The sequence below is a fragment of the Pleurodeles waltl genome, chromosome 3_1, assembly GCF_031143425.1.
Source record: "Pleurodeles waltl isolate 20211129_DDA chromosome 3_1, aPleWal1.hap1.20221129, whole genome shotgun sequence".
Taxonomy (NCBI): domain Eukaryota; kingdom Metazoa; phylum Chordata; class Amphibia; order Caudata; family Salamandridae; genus Pleurodeles; species Pleurodeles waltl.
This window is the reverse complement of record NC_090440.1, coordinates 321,260,289-321,281,779: the sequence shown is the minus strand read 5'-3', so window position 1 is coordinate 321,281,779 and position 21,491 is coordinate 321,260,289. Positions and strand designations below refer to the sequence as shown.

The 21,491-nt window shown below is 41.2% G+C and overlaps 1 protein-coding gene across 1 annotated transcript in view; it reads right to left on the bottom strand.

Annotated features, from left to right (window-relative positions):
* Positions 1-20,632, bottom strand: part of AP4E1 (adaptor related protein complex 4 subunit epsilon 1) — a 246,052-nt gene extending 225,420 nt beyond the window's left edge. Inside the window, exons 1-4 of the mRNA XM_069222475.1 lie at positions 20,398-20,632; positions 12,201-12,272; positions 8,576-8,699; positions 4,107-4,180 (exon numbers count right to left, since the gene is read on the bottom strand). Of these exons, the coding sequence (XP_069078576.1) occupies positions 4,107-4,180; positions 8,576-8,699; positions 12,201-12,272; positions 20,398-20,607 (480 nt within the window). The 5' untranslated portion in view covers positions 20,608-20,632. The remainder of the gene's footprint in view (positions 1-4,106; positions 4,181-8,575; positions 8,700-12,200; positions 12,273-20,397) is intronic.
* Between the last annotated feature and the right edge of the window lie 859 nt (positions 20,633-21,491).

The window sequence follows — 21,491 nt, the reverse complement described above, 5'->3', positions numbered from 1 at the left end:
CTCCCCCACCCCTCCGTGACGTCAGCGCGCGCTCGGGGCCTCCCTAGTCGCGCTGGAAGCTGCTTCCAGCGCAATTGAAAGAGAAATGCAAAAGCATTTCTCTTTCAATCACTGGGGAGGCCCGGAGGGGCTTCAAAGGGAAGGAAAAGTATTTCCTTCCCTTTGAAGTCTCTCCGAGGGTTTCAAAAGCCGGATTGCTTGCTTTTTTTTTTTTTTATTGTTATTGACAAAAGGGAGCGACCCCTTGGGCAAGGGTCGCTCCCAGGGGGGGCATATTTTTGGGGAGGCCTTTTCTGCCCCCCCGGGGGGCAGATCGGCTTATTATTAGGCCGAACTGACCCCAGGGGGGGGGCAGAACCCTCTAGGGACCAGGGCAATTTTTTTTATTTTTTTTGTTTGTTTGTTTTTTAGAGATGGGAAGTGACCCATCAGGCAAGGGTCGCTCCCCTTGGGGGGCAAATTTATTTTAGGCTATTTCTGCCCCCTTTGGGGGCAGATTGGCCGATTTTAGGTCAATCTGCCCCCAAGGGGGCAGAAACCACTAGGCACCTGGGATTTGTTTTTTTGGCGCCAATGTCATGCAGGGGTTGTTCCCGGGCAGGGGCAGGGGGGGCTTGGGGAGTTGGGGGGGGTCAAATTTATTTTAGGGCATTTCTGCCCCCCCCCCCCTCCCGGGGCCGGCTGAGCTAGAGGCCAAACTCCACAGGTAGGCACTTTGCAAAAAACACCTCTGTTTTCTGTGAAAAAATATGTTCTGTCCACGTTGTGTTTTGGGCCATTTCCTTTCGTGGGCGCTAGGCCTACCCACAGAAGTGAGGTACCATTTTTATTGAGAGACTTAGGGGAACGCTGGGTGGAAGGAAATTTGTGGCTCCTCTCAGATTCCCGAACTTTCTGCCACAGAAATGTTTGGAACATTTGTTTTTTTAGCCAAATTTTGAGGTTTGCAAAGGATTCTGGGTAACAGAACCTGGTCCGAGCCCCGCAAGTCACCCCATCTTGGATTCCCCTAGGTCTCTAGTTTTCAGAAATGCACAGGTTTGGTAGGTTTCCCTAGGTGCCGGCTGAGCTAGAGGCCAAAATCTACAGGTAGGCACTTCGCAAAAAACACCTCTGTTTTCTTCCAAAAATTTGGATGTGTCCACGTTGCGCTTTGGGGCGTTTCCTGTCGCGGGCGCTAGGCCTACCCACACAAGTGAGGTATCATTTTTAATCGGGAGACTTGGGGGAACGCTGGGTGGAAGGAAATTTGTGGCTCCTCTCAGATTCCCGAACTTTCTGCCACAGAAATGTGAGGAACGTGTTTTTTTAGCCAAATTTTGAGATTTGCAAAGGATTCTGGGTAACAGAACCTGGTCCGAGCCCCGCAAGTCACCCCATCTTGGATTCCCCTAGGTCTCTAGTTTTCAGAAATGCACAGGTTTGGTAGGTTTCCCTAGGTGCCGGCTGAGCTAGAGGCCAAAATCTACAGGTAGGCACTTCGCAAAAAACACCTCTGTTTTCTTCCAAAATTTTGGATGTGTCCACGTTGCGCTTTGGGGTGTTTCCTGTCGCCGGCGCTAGGCCTACCCACACAAGTGAGGTATCATTTTTATCGGGAGACTTGGGGGAACATAGATTAGCAAAACAAGTGTTATTGCCCCTTGACATTCTCTACATTTTTTCCTTCCAAATATAGGAGAGTGTGTAAAAAAAGACATCTATTTGAGAAATGCCCTGTAATTCTCATGCTAGTATGGTCACCCCGGAATTCAGAGATGTGCAAATAACCACTGCTCCTCAACACCTTATCTTGTGCCCTTTTTGGAAATACAAAGGTTTTCTTGATAGCTATTTTTTACTCTTTATATTTCAGCAAATTAATTGCTGTATACCCGGTATAGAATGAAAACGCACTGCAGGGTGCAGCTCATTTATTGGCTCTGGGTTCCTTGGGTTCTTGATGAACCTACAAGCCCTATATATCCCCGCAACCAGAGGAGTCCAGCAGACGTAACGGTATATTGCTTTCGATAATCTGACATTGCAGGGAAAAGTTACAGAGTAAAACGTAGAAAAAAATTGATGTTTTTTTCACCTCAATTTCAATATTTTTCTTTTTCAGTTGTTATTTTCTGTAGAAAACCCTTGTAGGATCTACACAAATGACCCCTTGCTGAATTCAGAATTTTGTCTACTTTTTAGAAAGGTTTAGGTTTCTGGGATCCAGCATTGGTTTCATGCCCATTTCTGTCACTGACTGGAAGGAGGCTGAAAGCACAAAAAATTGCAAAAATGGGGTATGTCCCAGTAAAATGCCAAAATTGTGTGGAAAAATTGGGTTTTCTGATTCAAGTCTGCCTGTTCCTGAAAGCTGGGAAGCTGCTGAGTTTAGCACCGCAAACCCTTTGTTGATGCCATTTTCAGGGGAAAAACCACAAGCCTTCTTCTGCAGCCACTTTTTCCAATTTTTTTGAAAAAAACGAAATTTTCCCTGTATTTTGGTCAATTTCTTGGCCTCCTTCAGGGGAACCCACAAAGTCTGGGTACCTCTAGAATCCCTAGGATGTTGGAAAAAAAGGACGCAAATTTGGCTTGGTTAGCTTATGTGGACAAAAAGTTATGAGGGCCTAAGCGCGAACTGCCCCAAATAGGCAAAAAAAGGCCTGGCACAGGAGGGGAAAAAGGCCTGGCAGCGAAGGGGTTAAACCATGCCTGGCGTTCTGGATTAAAATTCACTCTTCCTTGTCAAAATACAAAATGCAGACCCGTGGATCACTGTATGAAAATGACATACACGCAGTAGGCCACTGGGAAGGCTATTTTGACGGAAAATAAGACAATTGGGGGGATTACTGGCCGAAGCAAGGCGCGCAAGGTCGGGAAAAACTACTAAGCCTGTGAAATGATTATTCCTCCTTGAGAACTGTCAATTCGTTTCATGACCCAGCGATAAATGCAGTTTCCCAATAATGCGTGGCACTTGCTTTCACATCCTTCGGGGCTGCTGGGCTTTGATAGAATCACAAAGGGTAAATATACATTCACAACTGCGCTTTACTGACATCTAGTGGCCACTTGAAGTGTTGCAACGTCAATGTAGTCTGCTTTGACAGACTTCAACTGAGCAATCAATCAATCAATAAATACAATTGTCGGGAATCTCAATGTCCTAGAGAGCTTCAAATTCTTGATAATACATTTCACAGTCTTTTCTTCACCATAACACGGAATCGTAAATAGAGTCGACAGCAATCCACACTTGTCCCAATACGACCAACATCATGAAACTTTGAAGAATTTTAAGCTATCTAGGGACATCGAGATTCCCATATCAGGAGGTGTGAAAGAATAAAATGAAATTTATTACAAAGAGAAATTGAAGCAATCTAAAAGCTTGAGCCCCGAAGAAACAACGAGGTCGCGAAACACATGCTGCCTGTATTGATTTGATTACATCATCAGTAATATTGGAGTGGGGATAAATGAATTGATAGGAACGATTTAACATCCTCTTGGAACGTGAGGAGGCTTGTTCATTTGAAATAAATAACTCTGCATAGAAGCCATCCATTGGTTGCATTGGAGTTTATATTTTTCTCAGAGCTTTTGGATATTTTATATGGACATGTACAGTGCACTGCTTGGGGTATGAATGCCGGGCTAGTTATTCTTTTACCTACAAGAAGATTATTATAAATAAAATCACCTGCATGTACTGACAGGCCTTCACTATGCAGCCCACACTGGGAGGCTGATGTAGAGGTGGCGAAGGAGGTCTTGACAATGCATGGGGCAGTTTTGGGAAAAAAACTAGTGAATCTTCGGAATGAGAGATGACTTGCTGCTACCGGTGCAGACTATTTTTAAACATCCGCGATATTCGGTCGGTTGGTCCCAAAACCAGTTGAACAACCCAATTATCTAATGCCTGAATAGGGTCACCTAATAAGTCAATACCTTTAGACCGCTGACCCAAAACCCGGTTCTATTTGTATATGTTATATGTGTGCGCGTCTGTGCATGTGCTAACACGAGGTCTTGTAAAGCAATGTCTGGAGGTAGACAAAAAAAGCAAGCAAACAAATCTGTCGTAATCTGCTCATCGCAAACATTAGGTTACGTACCTTCAAAACGGTGTTTACCAGTAGAACTAACAGCTCGTGATTTTCATGTAAAAATAAAGAAACAGCCAAGTAGCCTGCAAAATAAGGAGAAACTGGTAAAACGACAATCTCCACTGGACAATATCCCAGCTAAATCCACCCAACAGAAGTTAATGATACAGAACAAGCTTTCCTTTTCATTTACATTACTTGTATCTTTAAAGCAAAAGAATATCCAGTAGATGTTTGCTTAAAGGACAGTTTCAACATACTTTAAAAAATCCACATTTTTGATAACGTCACAATTATCAACATATTGCATGTGAACATTTCCAAATATCACGTCTGTACAACTGTGACGATCGTTAATGCTATACTCAGGTGCCAATGCCACCATCTTGTTTTTGCAGCATTTTAGATTGCCATGCTTGCCCAAACGTAGTCATGAATTCAGTGGCGTAATGGCGGACATTTCACCGCGGGGCAAACATCGGCTCACTTTCGTCGCAGGTGTTTGTCCCGCTGTCATTGCCGCTATGTTTTTTTTTTTTATTTTTTTTAAGCACACAGGGCATTGGTATCCCTTCCCGCCCTGCCGCTGGCCATTTCCGCACCTACAACTGTAGTGTTAATTATTTAGGGAAAATGATGTTAGTCGGTGAGTGACACGGCACAAAGTCCACATACCTCAGCGAAACACGCAAATCTACAGACATTGAAAACAGTCTGAAATAATCACACCTTAAACAGGTCAGTGAAAACCATCACCAGTGTCCTGTACACAGTGAATATGCTTTCAAGAAGTCATCTTAATGGAATTCAGCCCAGTACATTAGTGCAACTATAGTACACAATCGCGGCCACAATCGATATACATATAGAAACTGAAACCTATTTAATGATGTACAGTGATAAAATCATGCCAAATCAACACGCAATCTAGAAAAGTTCAAACTTTCTGCCTACGCAAAGACTGAAATTGAGGTTGAAGTATGAGATCTGAAGTTGTATCACAACCGGCATTGTAAGTAGAAAAAGCAACTTACCTCCAACATTATCCAGGCCCTCATAAGGCATGGGCCAGTAATCTCGGCTGTTGCACCCGCAATGGGACTACATGTTGTGTTTTTCGCACACACTTGCTCTGTTTTTTACCCCACAAAGATTTCGCAATAAAGATGAAAATGTTTGGCTAGAGTTTGTGGCAAGGGGAAAAAGGCTACAAGGAAGGACAAAACTTCAAGCCAACTTGCCAATCTGGAGAACAGCGAAGAAGGCTGCTGAATACATAGCAAGGCAGCAGACTCTTCTCCCTAATTAAGGCAGAGAAAAGAGCCAATCACAGATACTAAGTACTGGAATCCTTACCGCCAACAAAAAAACATATTTACTTTAAAAAAAAAACAGGACAACAATGTGGGACAAAAATTGGAGCAAGAAGGGGATGAACATCTCAAAAAGAAAATTAGAGCAAGAAGAGAATGAACATCTAAAAAAGTAAGACTTCAAATGTGTTGCAACACATGCACCTTAAGATAAAGCCTCCTTGTATATGATCCAGACAGGAAATTGCATTATAGGAAATTCATCAGAAGCCATCTTGAATTGGGAAACTCAGTACAAAAAGAAGTGTCAGTCATCTTTAATTGAGAATCATGCACAATCGACCTCGCCCACCAGAAGCAAAAGAAGACAATATGGAAAATTAATAAGAAGGTTAATGCATTTTACCAACTGATTAACTAAATCTATACCCTGAACAAATGGTAGCAAAAATGCAGGATGCAACTTCCAATTTCAGGAAAACAGGGACCCCTATGGGACAAGACACATAACCGCATTCCCACAACGAGTGATGCTCAGTGCCCCGGAGTACAAGGATGCCCACACACTGATGGTGAGGTAAGGAGACTGCAGTGGCTACGGGGACCGGCATTGTCACTGCTGTGTGAACCAGCACTCTTGTGGCCACAGAAATCAGTGCTGCCATGAGGGGCAACGTCATTCACTGAGCTCTGTGGGCTGTAAATATGAAGTAGGTAACAGAGGGCAATCTAAAACTGCATCTCAGTCTAAGCACACAAACACACATGCACGCACATACAGCTTCTCCTTCACTGGCTGTCTCTCCTGCCCATTGCAAGACATGGTCAGGAGGTACATTTAACAGAGACAGAACAATGATGCCCCATCTAAGCTCCAGTCAAGAAGCTCTGTTCCTGGTGTTTTATTCTTAGGCCTCATGCTTAGAGTTTTAATCCTTCCACCACGGTTCTTTCCTCCAGGTCACTGGAGCAGCCGTTACTCTTCTAAATGGCAGCATGCTTTGGGGTGCCTTCTGACCCCCATCCGTGGTAAGTCCTTATTTCAAGGATACTCCTTTCGGACACAGACCCACTGCTCGGGTCTCAAAACAGTTGGCAGTAGGCCCTCATCATACATGCATAATTGTCATATGTCCTGAGATTTAAAAAAATCAAAAGTCAACAGAAAGTTGCTATCCAGTTGATGCACACCACTGAGGCATCAATGCAACATTCCCCTCCCATCAGTCAGCGGTCCCCTGCAAAGTACATATCCAGGGCTTTGCAGAACTAGAAACCCCACCTCAATGGCTACAGAATCACAGGGTACCCACATAAATACTGATGGGAATTAGAGACTTCTCCGACCCAGGGAGACAATCTGTTTGACAGCTCACCGATGCAAGAGCACAAACTGGTACCATGGAGATATTCTCTGATCTATCCGAATACATCTACTGTGGTATAGTAAAAAGCAAAAGATATATCACCTGAATGGAATGGAAGAGACTGATGACGGGTGAATAGACTAAATACAAGTGCTCATGCTTAGTCAAGAGTCCACAATTAGTGCCATGTACTTTTGTAACTTCTTTCATAGGCCCCGTGTGTGCATTGTTTTTGCCTTAGAAGAAAGATATACCGGCATGTTGTTACTGGTGAATGAGCCAAAAATGTCTCAAAGCCCACACCACTAAAATAAGGAGCGCCAGTGAATCTGAACACCTGTCCAAAAGCTGCTCGTCCTGAAGGATTTCTACATTTAGATCAGGTACTTGCGTTCATATGTCAAGTACCCATCATTACATTTCTCACATGGCATAAATTACCAATTCAATTGGACATTTCAATTGTAATAGTGTTTTTTAGCCGTTGGCAATTGTCCCCACTGCCAAGCAGGAGATTAGTTTACAATTCCTGTGAATAACACTGAGCAGGAACAACTTGCTCCAACAATGGCATTGGGTGACATGTTTAGAAGCACAACTGTGTCTAATAAGACACATAATCGCTTATAATTCGAAGCAGTCTGTGCAACTGAAAAGGAATGTCGGACTTAAAAATGAAACGCACACCTTTCGTGAATTGAAAGTTAGCATTCGCTGTGGCAACACACACACCACGTAGCCTTTTATCTGGATAGGTCACCTCCAAAGCAAGATCGATGCAGCTCTTCCCGGGTACACATTTGAAGGGAAGATCACCCGCTTTTGTGCTGCAATGAGTCTGTGCGTGACTGCAATCAAAAGCGCTAAACTGTGTAATAATTTAAAGGACAGTGCAACTTTGTATGCACTCCGGTGATATACCTATTGGCACCTCTCGAATTCGTTTCATCACGACACGTGCTATTCAAAGTGAAAAGTTCTGTACGGGGCAAATACAACTCTTATCAAAACGCGGTTTTAATTGGAATCACATATCCTCGACGCTGAAATCGTGCATGCCTACGTGTGTATCTGCCTTGATAAGGGCAGAACTATTTTGGCAAAATGGCGCCAAAGAGAGGAGGTGCTGTGTGTAGATGAGTGGAATAACTACTTCCATCAGTTAGTCACAGTGGGCTACAGGTTATTTCTGTGCACTTCAAAAGATGGTCGGTTATGAGACAAACCAGTCGCGTACATAAATAATGTAAAATAACCGAGGCATCGACTGCAAACACAATACCTTCTTAAATTCTGTCATACACTCACTAAGAAAGGAAAGCGGTCTTTAACTGAAGCTTCCCGTACACAAAAACATGTTGCATTCTGCATACAGATACACACTAGAAATCGCATCAAAAAATACATCCTAAGTAATAGGCGCAACATGATTATTGCTAACATATTATGTGATAATTCAACAGTGAGAAAGACCATGGCATTTATTGCCATCCAGGGCAAAGCATGTGTTGGCCTAGAACAATACACAAGAGGCTAACTAGTAACAGCTGGCATTTAAATGCAGAAACGAAATCAACAAATTTAAACATTTGCTATGACACATACTATTTTAATTTGAAAACAAATTAAGACAAAAGTGGATATTGGAGTCTGGTTTTCAGACCCCAGCTGCTATATGTGCTTAACTGGTAAACAACAAGTGCGCGGTGTTAGTGTGCACACCGACATGCCTCTCAAATTCTTTGCTGGTAAAAAAGACATTTGATTCCACTTAACAAATGAGTATCATAGTACATACCCACTCTCTTTTCCAACAGGTTTCCTTGTTGAGCCAATTTGATTGCATGTATGTAACCAAACGAAGCCTCATAACCCAGCATTTCACAATAAATAAGCCGCACCATGCATTCTTTCATTTGTCTCTGAAAAAAAGAAGAAAGTTTTACAAATGGAGGTCAAATAGCAATTATTTACTTAAATAACGCATTAGTCTTTATACCTTGACCAGGCTGAGTTATAGATTACTACATGGAATACTGTATACAGATACATGAAATAAAAAAAAGTGGAACATTACAGCTTATATGTCAGTTCACTAACATGCCTGGCGGCAGCGAAAGTGGCTTCATCGGAGGTCAAAGAGTACATGTTTTCAAAGGGTTGACTCCTTGTTCCACACTTAACCACTCAACACTCTCATATTTACCGCGTGGGGGCTGTAATAAGAGAAAGGAGTGGGAACTACACAAAATAACCAAGGATCCAGAGAGGATGCTTTCTTGCTAAGACTAGGAGCAGTAAGGGTAGGTAGAAGTATCTGGCTGTCTACCTATGACATCCATCCAATACAGATATTTGCTATTACAAGCATAACAAATCGTATACGGATGACTAAAGCATAACAAGAATAACTAGATACTGACACCACATCTTGCTCTGCAACTGCCTGTGTTCAGTCTACTGTAGGCATTTAACACCAGTTTGAGCCTAAACAACTGGGTATCTTCATTCGTGTGCACATAGGCATCCAACTTATAATCATGATTAATACTCCAACAACATACAGGGTGGCGATGAGGATACCTTTTAGTCAACAAAAAAGTAATATATTAAGATACCAAAATATTTAAGTCAAAGAGCTCATGAGGCCTCCCGACCGTTCCGTAAGAAAATACCTCATGATTGTTCCCCAGATAAAAAATGAACTCAATTAGCAAGATTATGCATGTTAGATCTCCAAGAGATGGGAGGAGAAAACTAAGAAGAGGGTGTGCTAATTGCCAATTGTAATGTGCAGCAGACATTATGGAAGTAAAAGTGTTTGCTTTGTGGGATAGTAAAATGTCCATCAATTAATTCCTAGAGCTGACATAAAAAGGATGTAAAGTGTGATCTTCTTGATGTGGAAAATAACATCCCTACAGTGGTAAAACGATTAACGCTGGTAAAATATGTTTAGGCTCTAAACAGGTAAATATTCACAGGATTATCTAGTACGATATGAAGTCTTAATCCATGAACCCATGTAAAGGCATTAATAATGTCCAATTTGACAGGTGAGCCTTTCCAACAATGTTTTTGAAATTGGCCCCACCTGACGCCTGCAGGAGAACGGGCATCCTCTGGAGCAGTGCTAGGCATTCCAAACATGCATCCATTCATTCATGGTCGAGAAGATTATTTGATGAGGTTTACGTATCTCCAGCGAATTCCACTTTTGCACTGGAGGAGGTGGACAAAGTTTTCAAACTTCGGTTGAAAGTTCTATTCATCCAGCACAGTTAAATTGAACTTGTTATGAAGGATGTTTATCACAAATATGTACACAACTTTAGCAACATATTTCCACAGGCGGTGCCCCCTTTGTTTAATCTCAAGAGAGTTAACTGTATGCAGTTATAATGTAGGTGACATGGGAAATACTTCACCCTGCTTCATATTCTATGTCAGCACTGGTTGCAGATCCTTGATATTTCTCATGATTTTTTTCAGTGATACTACTGTAGTATGTACACGATCTGTTGATTTTCTCTCTTTTTTCATCACAGCGGGCTGGTATTCGCACTGAATATTCTCTATTTCGGTATATTTGACTGGAGCAGTGATCTTATTGAGTCATTCTTTGCAAGGGTAGAACGATGCATATCTCAGTAAACATATCAAACTACATTGTGTGGTACCCAGCTGCCTGACCAAGATCACCGATTTGTCTGAGTGTGGTGAAACTGTTGCACTACATGCGAGTGTCTGCAAGTTAATAATAAAGTATGTTATGTGTTCATTATATTTTATAAATGTGTTTGCATTCTACAAGTTTACCTAGATCTGTGGAATGTTCAAAGACAAATTGTTTTTAACGATGAAAGTTGAAAGTTGGTGAAATCTGCTGGAAACTTCTTGACCGAATTAAGTAAAACCTGTCATTTCAATAAGCAATTGGCTCCAAAAGTATATTGAAACGCAAATAAATATAAAAAAAGAAAATCACACTCAATTTACATTTTAAAACATCATTTTCATATTACACAAAAACTCTTCTAAAGCAAACAAAATATTTGAAATCCTCATGTGACTAATTAATTCCATTGCGTAGGTACAAATAAGACAAAGGTATTTTATAAAAGCAAATGATGTAGGAATAAACAACACAAATCTTAAAAACTACAAATAAAAAAAAAAAAAAAAAAATCAAATGGTTTAAAGGCAATTTCAAAACTAAAGTGCAGGTAAAAAAAGCTCTTTGTGCCACCATTCTACATCAAACCCAATACAATGAGGATTGATGATAGGCCCATTTCCTAAATCTTCATCACTTATCACTAGATTCAGAAATGATAAAAATATTTTTATACATACAGGAAAGCCCAAATCGTTTTTCATTAACCCAACTAATGGTCTATTTGACATTCAAGTGACACACTTAAAGCTTTTCTGAATCATTTGTTCCAGTTCAGACAGTTCACAACAGAATTAACTATGCAATGAATTAGGCCATTGGTGTAGGGACTCATTTTCCAGGTCCAACATAAAAAGGTGCGCATATTGTGGATTGAATCCAGTTCGCATGGCAGGCCTCGTGACCTGCAGAAAGGGTTTGGCGCTAAAAACAAAGGTGTTGTGGGAGAGGATCTAATCAAAATGGTTTGTGATTGACTTGCTCATTGGTGTCCTAAAATCTCAACCAACTACAGTGGGCAGACTTTTCCATGTTGAGACCACTCTAATCAAAGGACTAATAGAGCTCGACAAGATCATATCCACCATCAGAAAACTGGCAACTGAGTCACCTCTGCTGTATCAAGTATGTCTTTCAAGAAGGTATACATAGCAAGAAATATCACATTCTTTCCTGGGCTTTGCAATCCTAGCAGCAGCAATCTTACCAAGGTGGAGACCAGAAGAAGCAGCAAGTAAATATTAAAACAAAAAAGCCCTTTCCTGCTATTAATCAAAGATGTGGAACTCCATCTCCATAAAGATACACCTAGCACCATCTCTCATCAACATTCAGGACATATATCTAAGTTAGTGGTGCTGCTAAATATTTATGTGTAGGATAGCTCTGAATAACGTACAATATTGAGAGATGTTGGTGGCGTAAAATAGTATTTTAAGAAAATGAAAACGAAAATTCACGGTTTCTGTGAAAGAACTTGGGATAAAGGTCTGGTCGCTTTGCTTTTAAGTCACTTTCATCTTTGCCAAGATCGCTTTTATCAGGATTCGGCAAGCTGTCAAATGTTAAAATTGTTATATTTCATTATAACTATCAATACATGATGTGTAGGGTTGACAAGAACTGTAATTCAACAGACTGTTGAAACAAAAGAATGTATGGCATTACAAGGGCAACACACTTGAATGCACAAGGTAATAGATATTAATACTTGTTTTACAAATTCCTTCCTGATATTATGACTCACCAAAGAAGTGCTGGGAGAAGAAACTGTGATTTTCAAATTGCAAAGCTCTTGCTGGATCAGTTTTTCTTCCTCCTAGAGATAATTTAAGCAAGTAATCAGTTATCAGGACCAAACACCAAAGAACAATGCATTTTCAAAGGACAAAAGTTTGGATTTGCATACAAAACAGATTTTCTTTTAAGTTACAGAAGGAAGTGGTTAAAACAGAGAACCTTATAACCTGAACCACAGGCCTGAGGGTATGGTTGAAGTAAATCATGCATATATTTATACTTAAGTAAAAACAAACAATTATATCAAAAGTGATGGGTCCATGTTTTAAGAAGATGATTTCTGTGTGATCAAGGCGAGATTAAGGTGCAGTGTCAACTTAATTAGGGGAAAGGATTGCACTTCAAGTACATTTAAAAGGAAACAAGTGATACAGTTCTGCTTACATGCACTTCTGTGTTGCACTAACCTTTACTTTTCAAGTCTGTATGTCAGAAGCTTCATTTTGTCTAACCGATTTTCATTAACAGTATTTCATTTAACTCTGACTGCACCAATATTGTATGATCTATGTATATTACCATTGATCTGCAACTTCTGTGAGAGTTGTAAATTCGAGGATGATTCAAATTTCCGGATGGTACCCTTATCACAGTATCGAGCTGTGAGACTGTAATCATTATCTGCCTTTTGTTTACATTTATGTTGTTTATTTAAGTAAATAATTAAAAAAAAAAAATGAAGAAATAAAGAAACAAAAAGGTATGAAAAAATCTGATTGCCCATTCTGACTCTTTAGATTAATACTGGGCTAGTAGAGTGATTTGAGAATCAAAGCAAATACTTTTTGTCTATACGCATGAAGACATCTTACCTATTGTGCCATCTGTCATGACTAGTTCAAAACAATACTCGACTGGCTTTATTTGAAGTGACCCACACATTTCTATGTGTGTGTCGTGGTTGTATTTTACACTCTGCTTAGGCACACGTTTTAGCTTAGCTTATCTGTGCTCTGATTTCATTTATTCAGTTTTATTTATTGTTAGTTAGCCTGTTTTCAGCTGGGATGTTTTTATTTTCCAATCAGCTCCAAATTTGTGATTCTGTAAAAGCTTTGTTATTATTATTCTGTGGGCAGCATTTCACTGTGTACTTCTGTCCAAGGCTGAAAAAAACAGAACATGATAAAAATGGCAATTGTCTCCACAAGAGTATGTATACCGTCTGACACTTAGGCACATGCCCACATCAGGACTTTTTCACCGAACAAATGTTTCTTATAAAAATGCTGTACAGGCCAAGGAACAACAGGGAGGTAATTCCAGCCAGGATTCCATCTACGCTGGATGCCATTTCATTGCTGACCTCTGCCCTGTCTCTACAGCCAACTCAGGAGGCGGTGGGCAGACCCCTATCTTCCAAGCAATGGGGGTGGGTGCTCCTCTCATGGATTAAGTACCAACAGATTGGGCTATCACCACTATGCTCTCACTTGGGAGTTAGGGCTTAGGGAGAATTTGTCTATGTATGTTAGACCAATAAGTTGGGACTGTTCAATTTTTTCTCTCTAGTAACCACCATTCTGATCCTGTTATGTCACACTGCCCTAATAATTGCAGCTCACATATTTTATCGTAGATTGCAGTCTTTTAAAAACATGTATTGAAACTCATCCAGACAAACAGTGATGCAGCAGCCCCTAATCAAGCAGTCTCGTTCTAATAATGGGAGCCCTACAACATGTGGTGTTACTATTCCCCAACACTCTCTGACCAAGATCAAGCATGCATACCTCATTGCTACATACAGCCCAAAAATGTGAAAGCATATCTTTCAATACTTTTTTTGTTTGATTCCCACAAAACCAATCAAACTTTTCCCATCAACGCTTGCCTCTTTATGTAGCTTATCAGGCTAAGTCTATAGATGGAATCAAATGATAGTGCAAGATACGAGGCTAAAGAAATAGTGAATGGCTTTGGTGTCATTTTACAAGCCAAAAACATTATTACAATCACAGAAAGACAATGGTATTCCGGTTTGTAGTATTAGATAAACTGAAATTATTTACCAAACCAATCTCTGTCACTTTTAGATTCTCTGTAGGAAACTGCTTAAAAAGTGTCACAAGCCCAAAGGAAGACAGTTGCAGCCGATAAACACCACCCCCCTCTCCAACAGCATGCAGCATCTTGTTCATCATGTAAGGCACCCACCCTGTGAGTGCTGTGCTTGTTGCAGATATTGGAGTCACAGGTTACCTATGTCTCTAAAACAGGACCGCATTTAAGGCATGGGCCGGTACATATAGGTAGGATGTATAGAAATGTATATGTGAGTCTGTTGTGGAACAATGCTATTGCTATATACTAATACAAGTGCTTCCATCTAGTCATCTGTGACCAGGAATTCTCATGCATTATATATGCATTCACTGAAAAAAAACAAAGGTTACAGGGACATTATAGTTAGGTTCATGTTTTACCCTCACAAAACCATAGAAATTCAGCAGTTAAAGTTATACTTATAGTTATACTTATGTTAAGAAACTATAACTCATAAAGTTACTTTCCGGCATGAGTTATAGTTTTTTCAGATAAGTATAGCTATAACTGCTCAATTTCCATGGTTTTGTGTTTTTAACTATAACGTCCTTGTAACCTTTATTTTTTCAGTACATTTCTTTGTTTATTTAAAGTAAAGTAATATATAAATACCATTTGTTAATATAACCTCTGCCATGCAGCTCACCACATGCCTTCGGCTGTGCGCCGGGGTGGGATGAGAATGGCGTGTGAGTGGGTGAGGTTTTTTTTTCCTCATGGGGCTTTGGATGTGCGGGTACTAGTGGGCACCTGCGAGTACCAGCGAGTACCTGTGGATCCGCAAAGGATTGTGTCCCTGGGTAACTATTTTTTCCCCTTAATAATTCTGACACTACTGAACAGATTTAAACCTAATCAAGAAAAGCACAATCTGAAGACCAAGATCTAGCTTCCTGTCAAATTAGTTGTAATTCTGTTCAGCGGTTTGGGCTGTAGCTATGTCTAAAGACTGCAAACTCCCTGTATATATAGAATGAAGTAAAAGTGTTGGGACCCCCTTTTTCTCAGCACCCGCTTGATGGATCACCCCAAACCTTTCCATGCACAGCTAGGCAAAAAGGGCACATTTTGTGTAGATTCGTCAAACAGTGCCAAAGTTATTAGCAAAACAAAAAACGCTTTGTCTATGGAAAAAGCTGTTCCTAACTATAACTACCTCACACACACACACACACACCTATATATATAATGAATATATATTTTTTCTACAGTGAGACTCAGAGTCGAAAACCATTGGTGTTTGCTAATTTTTATTACTGGAATACACACTAATCGAGCAAGTGCTGCAATTTCTTTTTTTTTGCTTGATTATATATATATATACATTATTTTTTTCCCCACTGTGAAAACAAGGGTTACAGGGACTTTATAGTTAGGAATTTGATTTAAAAAACACTTTAGAAATGCCCCCAAAAAAAAGAAACGAGGGCTACAGAGCCATTACACTTAGATTCAGAACCTACAGACACAAAACCATAGAAATTCAGCTGTAGTCAGAGTGAATTCAAGTAACTATAACTCATAACATGGGGGTAACAAGAACTCATACCCTCGCCATGCACAGTTTTCTCATCAATAATTTCACTGGAAATGTTACAGTGATATTATCAATGATATCATAGAAGATGTCATGAGTGATGTAATATGTGTTGTAAGTAGCAGTGTATGGTGAGGGCCTGAGTTATAGTTACCTTAGGGCACAAGTTACAGTTACTTGAATTAATTTTAACTATAACTGCTGAATTTCTATGGTTTTGTGCCTGTAAATTCTGAACCTAACTATAATGGCCATGTAACCTTTTTTGTGAATGTCTAAGGTTTTTTAAAATGTACTGCTAACTATAACACCCGCTAACCTTTGGTTTTTCAGTGACTTTTTATGGTTTTTAATGTTATTTCCTCACTATAATGTCCCTGTAGCCTGGGTGTGATTGGGAGTGTCAGTGGTTGTGTGTGTAAGTGGGAGTATGAGGGCTGTGTGGGCCTGTGTGTGGGTGTGTGAGTGGTTTTGAGGGTCTGTGAGTGGGTGTGAGAGTGGCTGTATGGTATGTGAGTGGTTGTGTGAGTGTGCGTGAACGAGTCTGTAGGTATGTGAGCGAGTGTATGTGTTTTTTTTTAAATTGGGGTCTGGACCTCCAGATCTACCCAAATCTGGAACGATCTGCAGATCCTCACGTCAGGGTACCACTGCCCTGGTCCCTTCTATCACTTTTTAATTTTATTTTCCCTACTGGGAACCAAGTCCTGATGAACAAAATGGCGGCTGCAACTTTCCTCTCAGGTTACGGCTAGCCAATCACTGCATTGCTGTTGGTGCATGGATCAACAGATCCGCCCGAATCAGCAGAGGATCTGCGGCAGATCCATGTCCATAGACATCTATATTTCTTTTTCCATTGATAACTCCAGCACTACTGAACAGATTTACACCAAATTACAAAGAGGGTTCTTTCTGGACCCAGAGCTAGCTTTCTGCCAAATTTCATGTAATAACGTCCAGTGGTTCAGACTGAAGTCGCGTCTAAAATGCCTATGAGAAATTGCAAGGAGGAAAATGTGTTTTGGGACCCCCCTTTTTCTCGGCCCCCGCTTGACAGATCACTCTGAAACATTCCACACAGCAGCTGGAGTGAGTTGCGTACTAGTTTTGAAAAGTTTGTAAAGATTTGTCAAACAGCACTAAAGTTATTAGCAAAACAAAAAACACGCTTTTCCTATGGAAACTAGGTCCTAACTATAACTATCTACTGGTGACCACCAGTAGGTTTTAAACACACACTGTGGTGTGATAACTTGCTGTATGCAAATTCTGAGACAGATTGATCACCTTGATAATTAAATGAGATCCCGCTTACGCCAATTCTTACGCACAGAGGGTCTGATTCACAAAGGTAAACTTACAATTTTATAGAGGCTTATGATATTTTTTGCAATTCACAAAGCAATTTTGCAAGTAGTATATTTCTAACTGTCTATAGACTCCACAGTTATAAGGATGCTAGTCATAAATTACGGGAGACATGAGTGGACACTCTTGGTGCCCAACAGTTCCAATAACCTGTCTCTCCTTTAAGTACTTAGATACTGCATTCCACAACTGGTGTGGACTCTTAATTTTAAACACCTTCAGGCTGGTTTGACAAAAGACCTGCAGAGGTGGAGTTGACTACCTCTGAACCCATTGGGGTGGATAGCTCTATTTAAAATGATGTGTCTTCCAAGCTTCCTGTATGTCCTGCAAACTTTCCACACCAGATGGTCATGGTGTGATGATTATTAATTGTTGATTAATGACTAGATTAATGGTTATTGAATTTTGTGTATTGATTATTGAGAAACATTGGTCACATCATAGCTAGGATACTCCATGTGCATCAAAAGGTTCATCGACCTATGCGTGTCCCCTTGTAAGTTTACTTATTAAGGACCGGGCACGTCAACACCACAAGTCCAGAATGCAGAGCTAAGACCGGGACTAGATGGGCATATGTGGACCTGGGAAACTTAGGTGCTCTGCACTTGCGATGGTGTATGTGTGGAAGCTGATAGGGTTGCGAGAGTGTGGGGGGAGACTTCTCCGTGAGCCCAATATCCACAGCCTGAAGGAAATGTGGCTTTTCCATGCATTTTCTGAAACAAACGACTACATACAAGGCAATACCCCCTGCCAAAGGTGAACACTAATGACTGCAGTCTCAGGGCATGAGCCTCCAAATGTTGCCACAACTGTCAATCAAGCTCGCTCTTTTCCCTGTTCACCCCTCTACCCCCCCAAACTCTGGCTTCCTCATCTCCTCCCTACACACAGTGCCTAATTTGAGCCGGTGGTTGCCAGTGGGGGGCACCGGCACTTCATTTTTTGACTCTTCTGCCCTGCTCACTACTCTGGCGTTCTCAAATGTCTGATGAATATTTAGGACTGTCACCCCCTACTATCTGAATTTACTGCAACCCAGTGTGAATTGTCATTTCCCCCACTAAGACATTCAAACCTCCTCTCAAGTCCTTCCACTATTTCCTGCTAACTTGAACCTTCTCTCTTCAACGAGGATCTGGCCATCTACCCTACCTCCTTGAACCTACTCTCACGCATGCTTGCCATTGTGGATGGGCCCTTTTCCTAATTTTTCTACCACAGCCTGCTGTGAGCCCTCTTTCAGCCAATGGGAATGGAGTACTTCTAGTGTCCAATGACACTGCATTAGCTGAAGCAATATCTGAAACTGGTAGCGCAAGGATATGACCAGTTTAGCTAACTTCAGTTTTATATGTTTTGAAAACCTCATGGGATGTCACATTCACACATGAACAACCAAATCTCACATCACTTGAAATAAAATATTTCAAAGCCCTACAGTTACACTAAATGAGTTTGCTGTGCTCCTTGAGTGAGTGCACTCATTAAATGGGTATAATTTATGTAACTCTCAATTGCGATCTGTGCACTGAAGAGGATGTTACATTACATTTTCAAATTATTTCTAGGAATGCTTAGAATTTAAATCTACCACTTTCACTAATATGGTGGTGCTGACACAAGTATTGAATTGGTAGAATCTGATTGCACCACCAACGGATGCCTATGGATTTTCTCTGTCATTTTTCTGACTGCAGTAACTATGTACCTCGCATGCTTTCGGGAAACTTGAAAGCTTTGCAATGGATATCCTTATGCCACAACAGAGTTTTCACCAATCCAATAAGGCCTTTTGAAATTGTCTAATCTTTAGTTTTGAACACAAACCGTACATATGAATAATGTTAAAAAAAAAAAAATCAACCTACAATGAATTTGTCTCTCCAATTGTGCCTGAATCTGATCCCCACAGTAAATCTGTATAGTTATGTATGGGGAAAACTAACTGTGCTTGTGCTCACTAGTACTCCTATTACATGTTCCTGCCCTCTCTTTAAGCCTCTGTGTCCTGCTTCCCCCTTCTTTTTCACACACAAATTCTGCTCCTCTATCTAGCGGTCATACACCACTTCGTGCACCATCTACCTATCCCTCCCTATATTTTTCCTATCTATTCTTTGCAGCTCTCACCCCTATCTATTCACTGTCACATAGTTTCACTACACAAATACATAACCCACCACAGAATTCCACCAGACTCAATTCCACAACTAACGATTCCAATTCAACCCACATAATTTCACTCCAAACCACATACATCCACGACACCCAAACCAAAACACATAGATAAAAGACATTGTCATTTAAAACGCCAATAACTCCAACACTCGCAAATGCGAGACCCAATGTAAACGCTTGTTATTCACATATTGCCTCACCCTGCCTATAACATTATTTTCCTGCAAAAAAAAAAATATATATGCCAATCCACGTACTGTGAATACATTTGTATTAAAATGTGTGTTGTTTAAAAAAAAAAAAAACTAAGTATGTTGATAGGTTGGGCTAATATACCTCCGCTCCCCATATTTGTCCTAGGACGGACTGAGCGCCAGCGGCCTGAGTGGCACACGCACATTTATAATAGCCACTGTCAGTGTTCTCGGAAAAAACTGAGGTTAAATCGCATACTTGCAAAGTTAAATGCGAAACTGCAAGACGGGAAAGGTAATGCCCTGCTACTCAAAAGGTCACCTACTGCATTTACCCATTTGGCAGCTAACTCAGTTTGAGCGATGGGATATTGACGATTGTATCCCTCTGCGTTAATTAGTCTGATATAAATGTAGTGGCTTCTAAATGATACCAGAAAGCGTCCTCCCTTTCGATGTGTAATGTCAGAGTCTGAGCCACCCAGCCTCAGTATGCTGTGTACGCCTACCCCCGCCTGTCGCCAGATGCTCGAAGTGAAAGTGAGACAACACAATTGCTTGTTGACATTTGTGCGGGAAGAAGTACATAGAACTCCGCCCCAAGACCTTGTCCCGGCAGTTACAACAGCAGCAGAATGAAACCATCTATCGCACTCTCGTAACGGGCTGAGGCAAGCCCTCCCCTCCAATGCTTTGTGGGAGGGAGACACTGCTCCAGTACGTACCACACTGGCCACTGCCTGAGAGCTTCACCTCCTACCATGACTGACGGACTTTTAGGATGTCACTCTAATCATTCCTCTCCTCACCTGCCTCGAGCTGAGAGCAGTGATGCTGCGGATCAGGGCGCCCAGTTTGGAGGCTCCAGTCATCTTACTGGCCCCGGCATCCTGCGACAGTAGCCCCGGTAGAGAACTCAGTGTCTTGCCCACGATGTCGCTCATGGTGAGGCAGCAGCTGTCAGCGGGGCCGGAAGTAAACAAGCGGCATAAGAGGCAGGAGCAGTCTGCTACCGGCATGCGCCATCTTTGTCCACAGCAACTTCCGGTTACTATTCGCACGCTAAACTTTATCAGTCAGCTTTGACTAGAACATTGACAAAGAAAGACAGAACAGGCACAGAAACGTGCCGAGCAGTGACAGAAAAGAAGCTAAAGTGACGTAACTGCTATGCAATGAAAATAGGAAGTACTATCAAACATTTATAATATGATTTTAAAAAACAACACATCAGCTAGTAAATATAAATACAAACCAACCACTTAGTGTCAGCATCAGGGTCCAAAAGTAGCTTGAGCAGACTGTCATAGACGTTCACGACTAGGTAATGTTAATTTTAAAATTATCTCTAAAAATCGTTCCATTACACCAGAGCACTCCGTTAAATTAATATTGCATAATTTAAATCATGTTCTCAATTAGGGAGAACATATTTAAATTATCAAAACATAGGCAGTGTTACTGTAGGGGTGGAATGTTCCTCTTTGCGCCATATAGCACCTTTAAGCGCAAACAGGGACAGTGCATCTTATTACGAATAATGCGCTGCCCCCTAGACAGCAATGAATTCGCCGCCGCCCTGGGGCAGCGCATCAGTGAAAGGCAGAAAGGCTGCATGATCGTTTTTTGTCCTTGTCACCCAAGCCTGCTTTAATAAGCAGGACAAAAAAAACCTTCACGCGGGTGCAGTAAGTGCCTGCATACGTCTAAAGGGAGGTGCCTGAGAGGGTCCACGAACCACCCAATTGCACCTTCTCACAAACTCGTTTGCCTCTGCCCTCAGATCCATAATACAGAACAGGTGCAGAGGCAAATTGTTTCCATCATTTGCATGGAGCCAGTCCCCCAGGCAACTGGAGGAATGCCCCTCTTGCATAGCAGCAGCACTACATGTGCGCTGGGG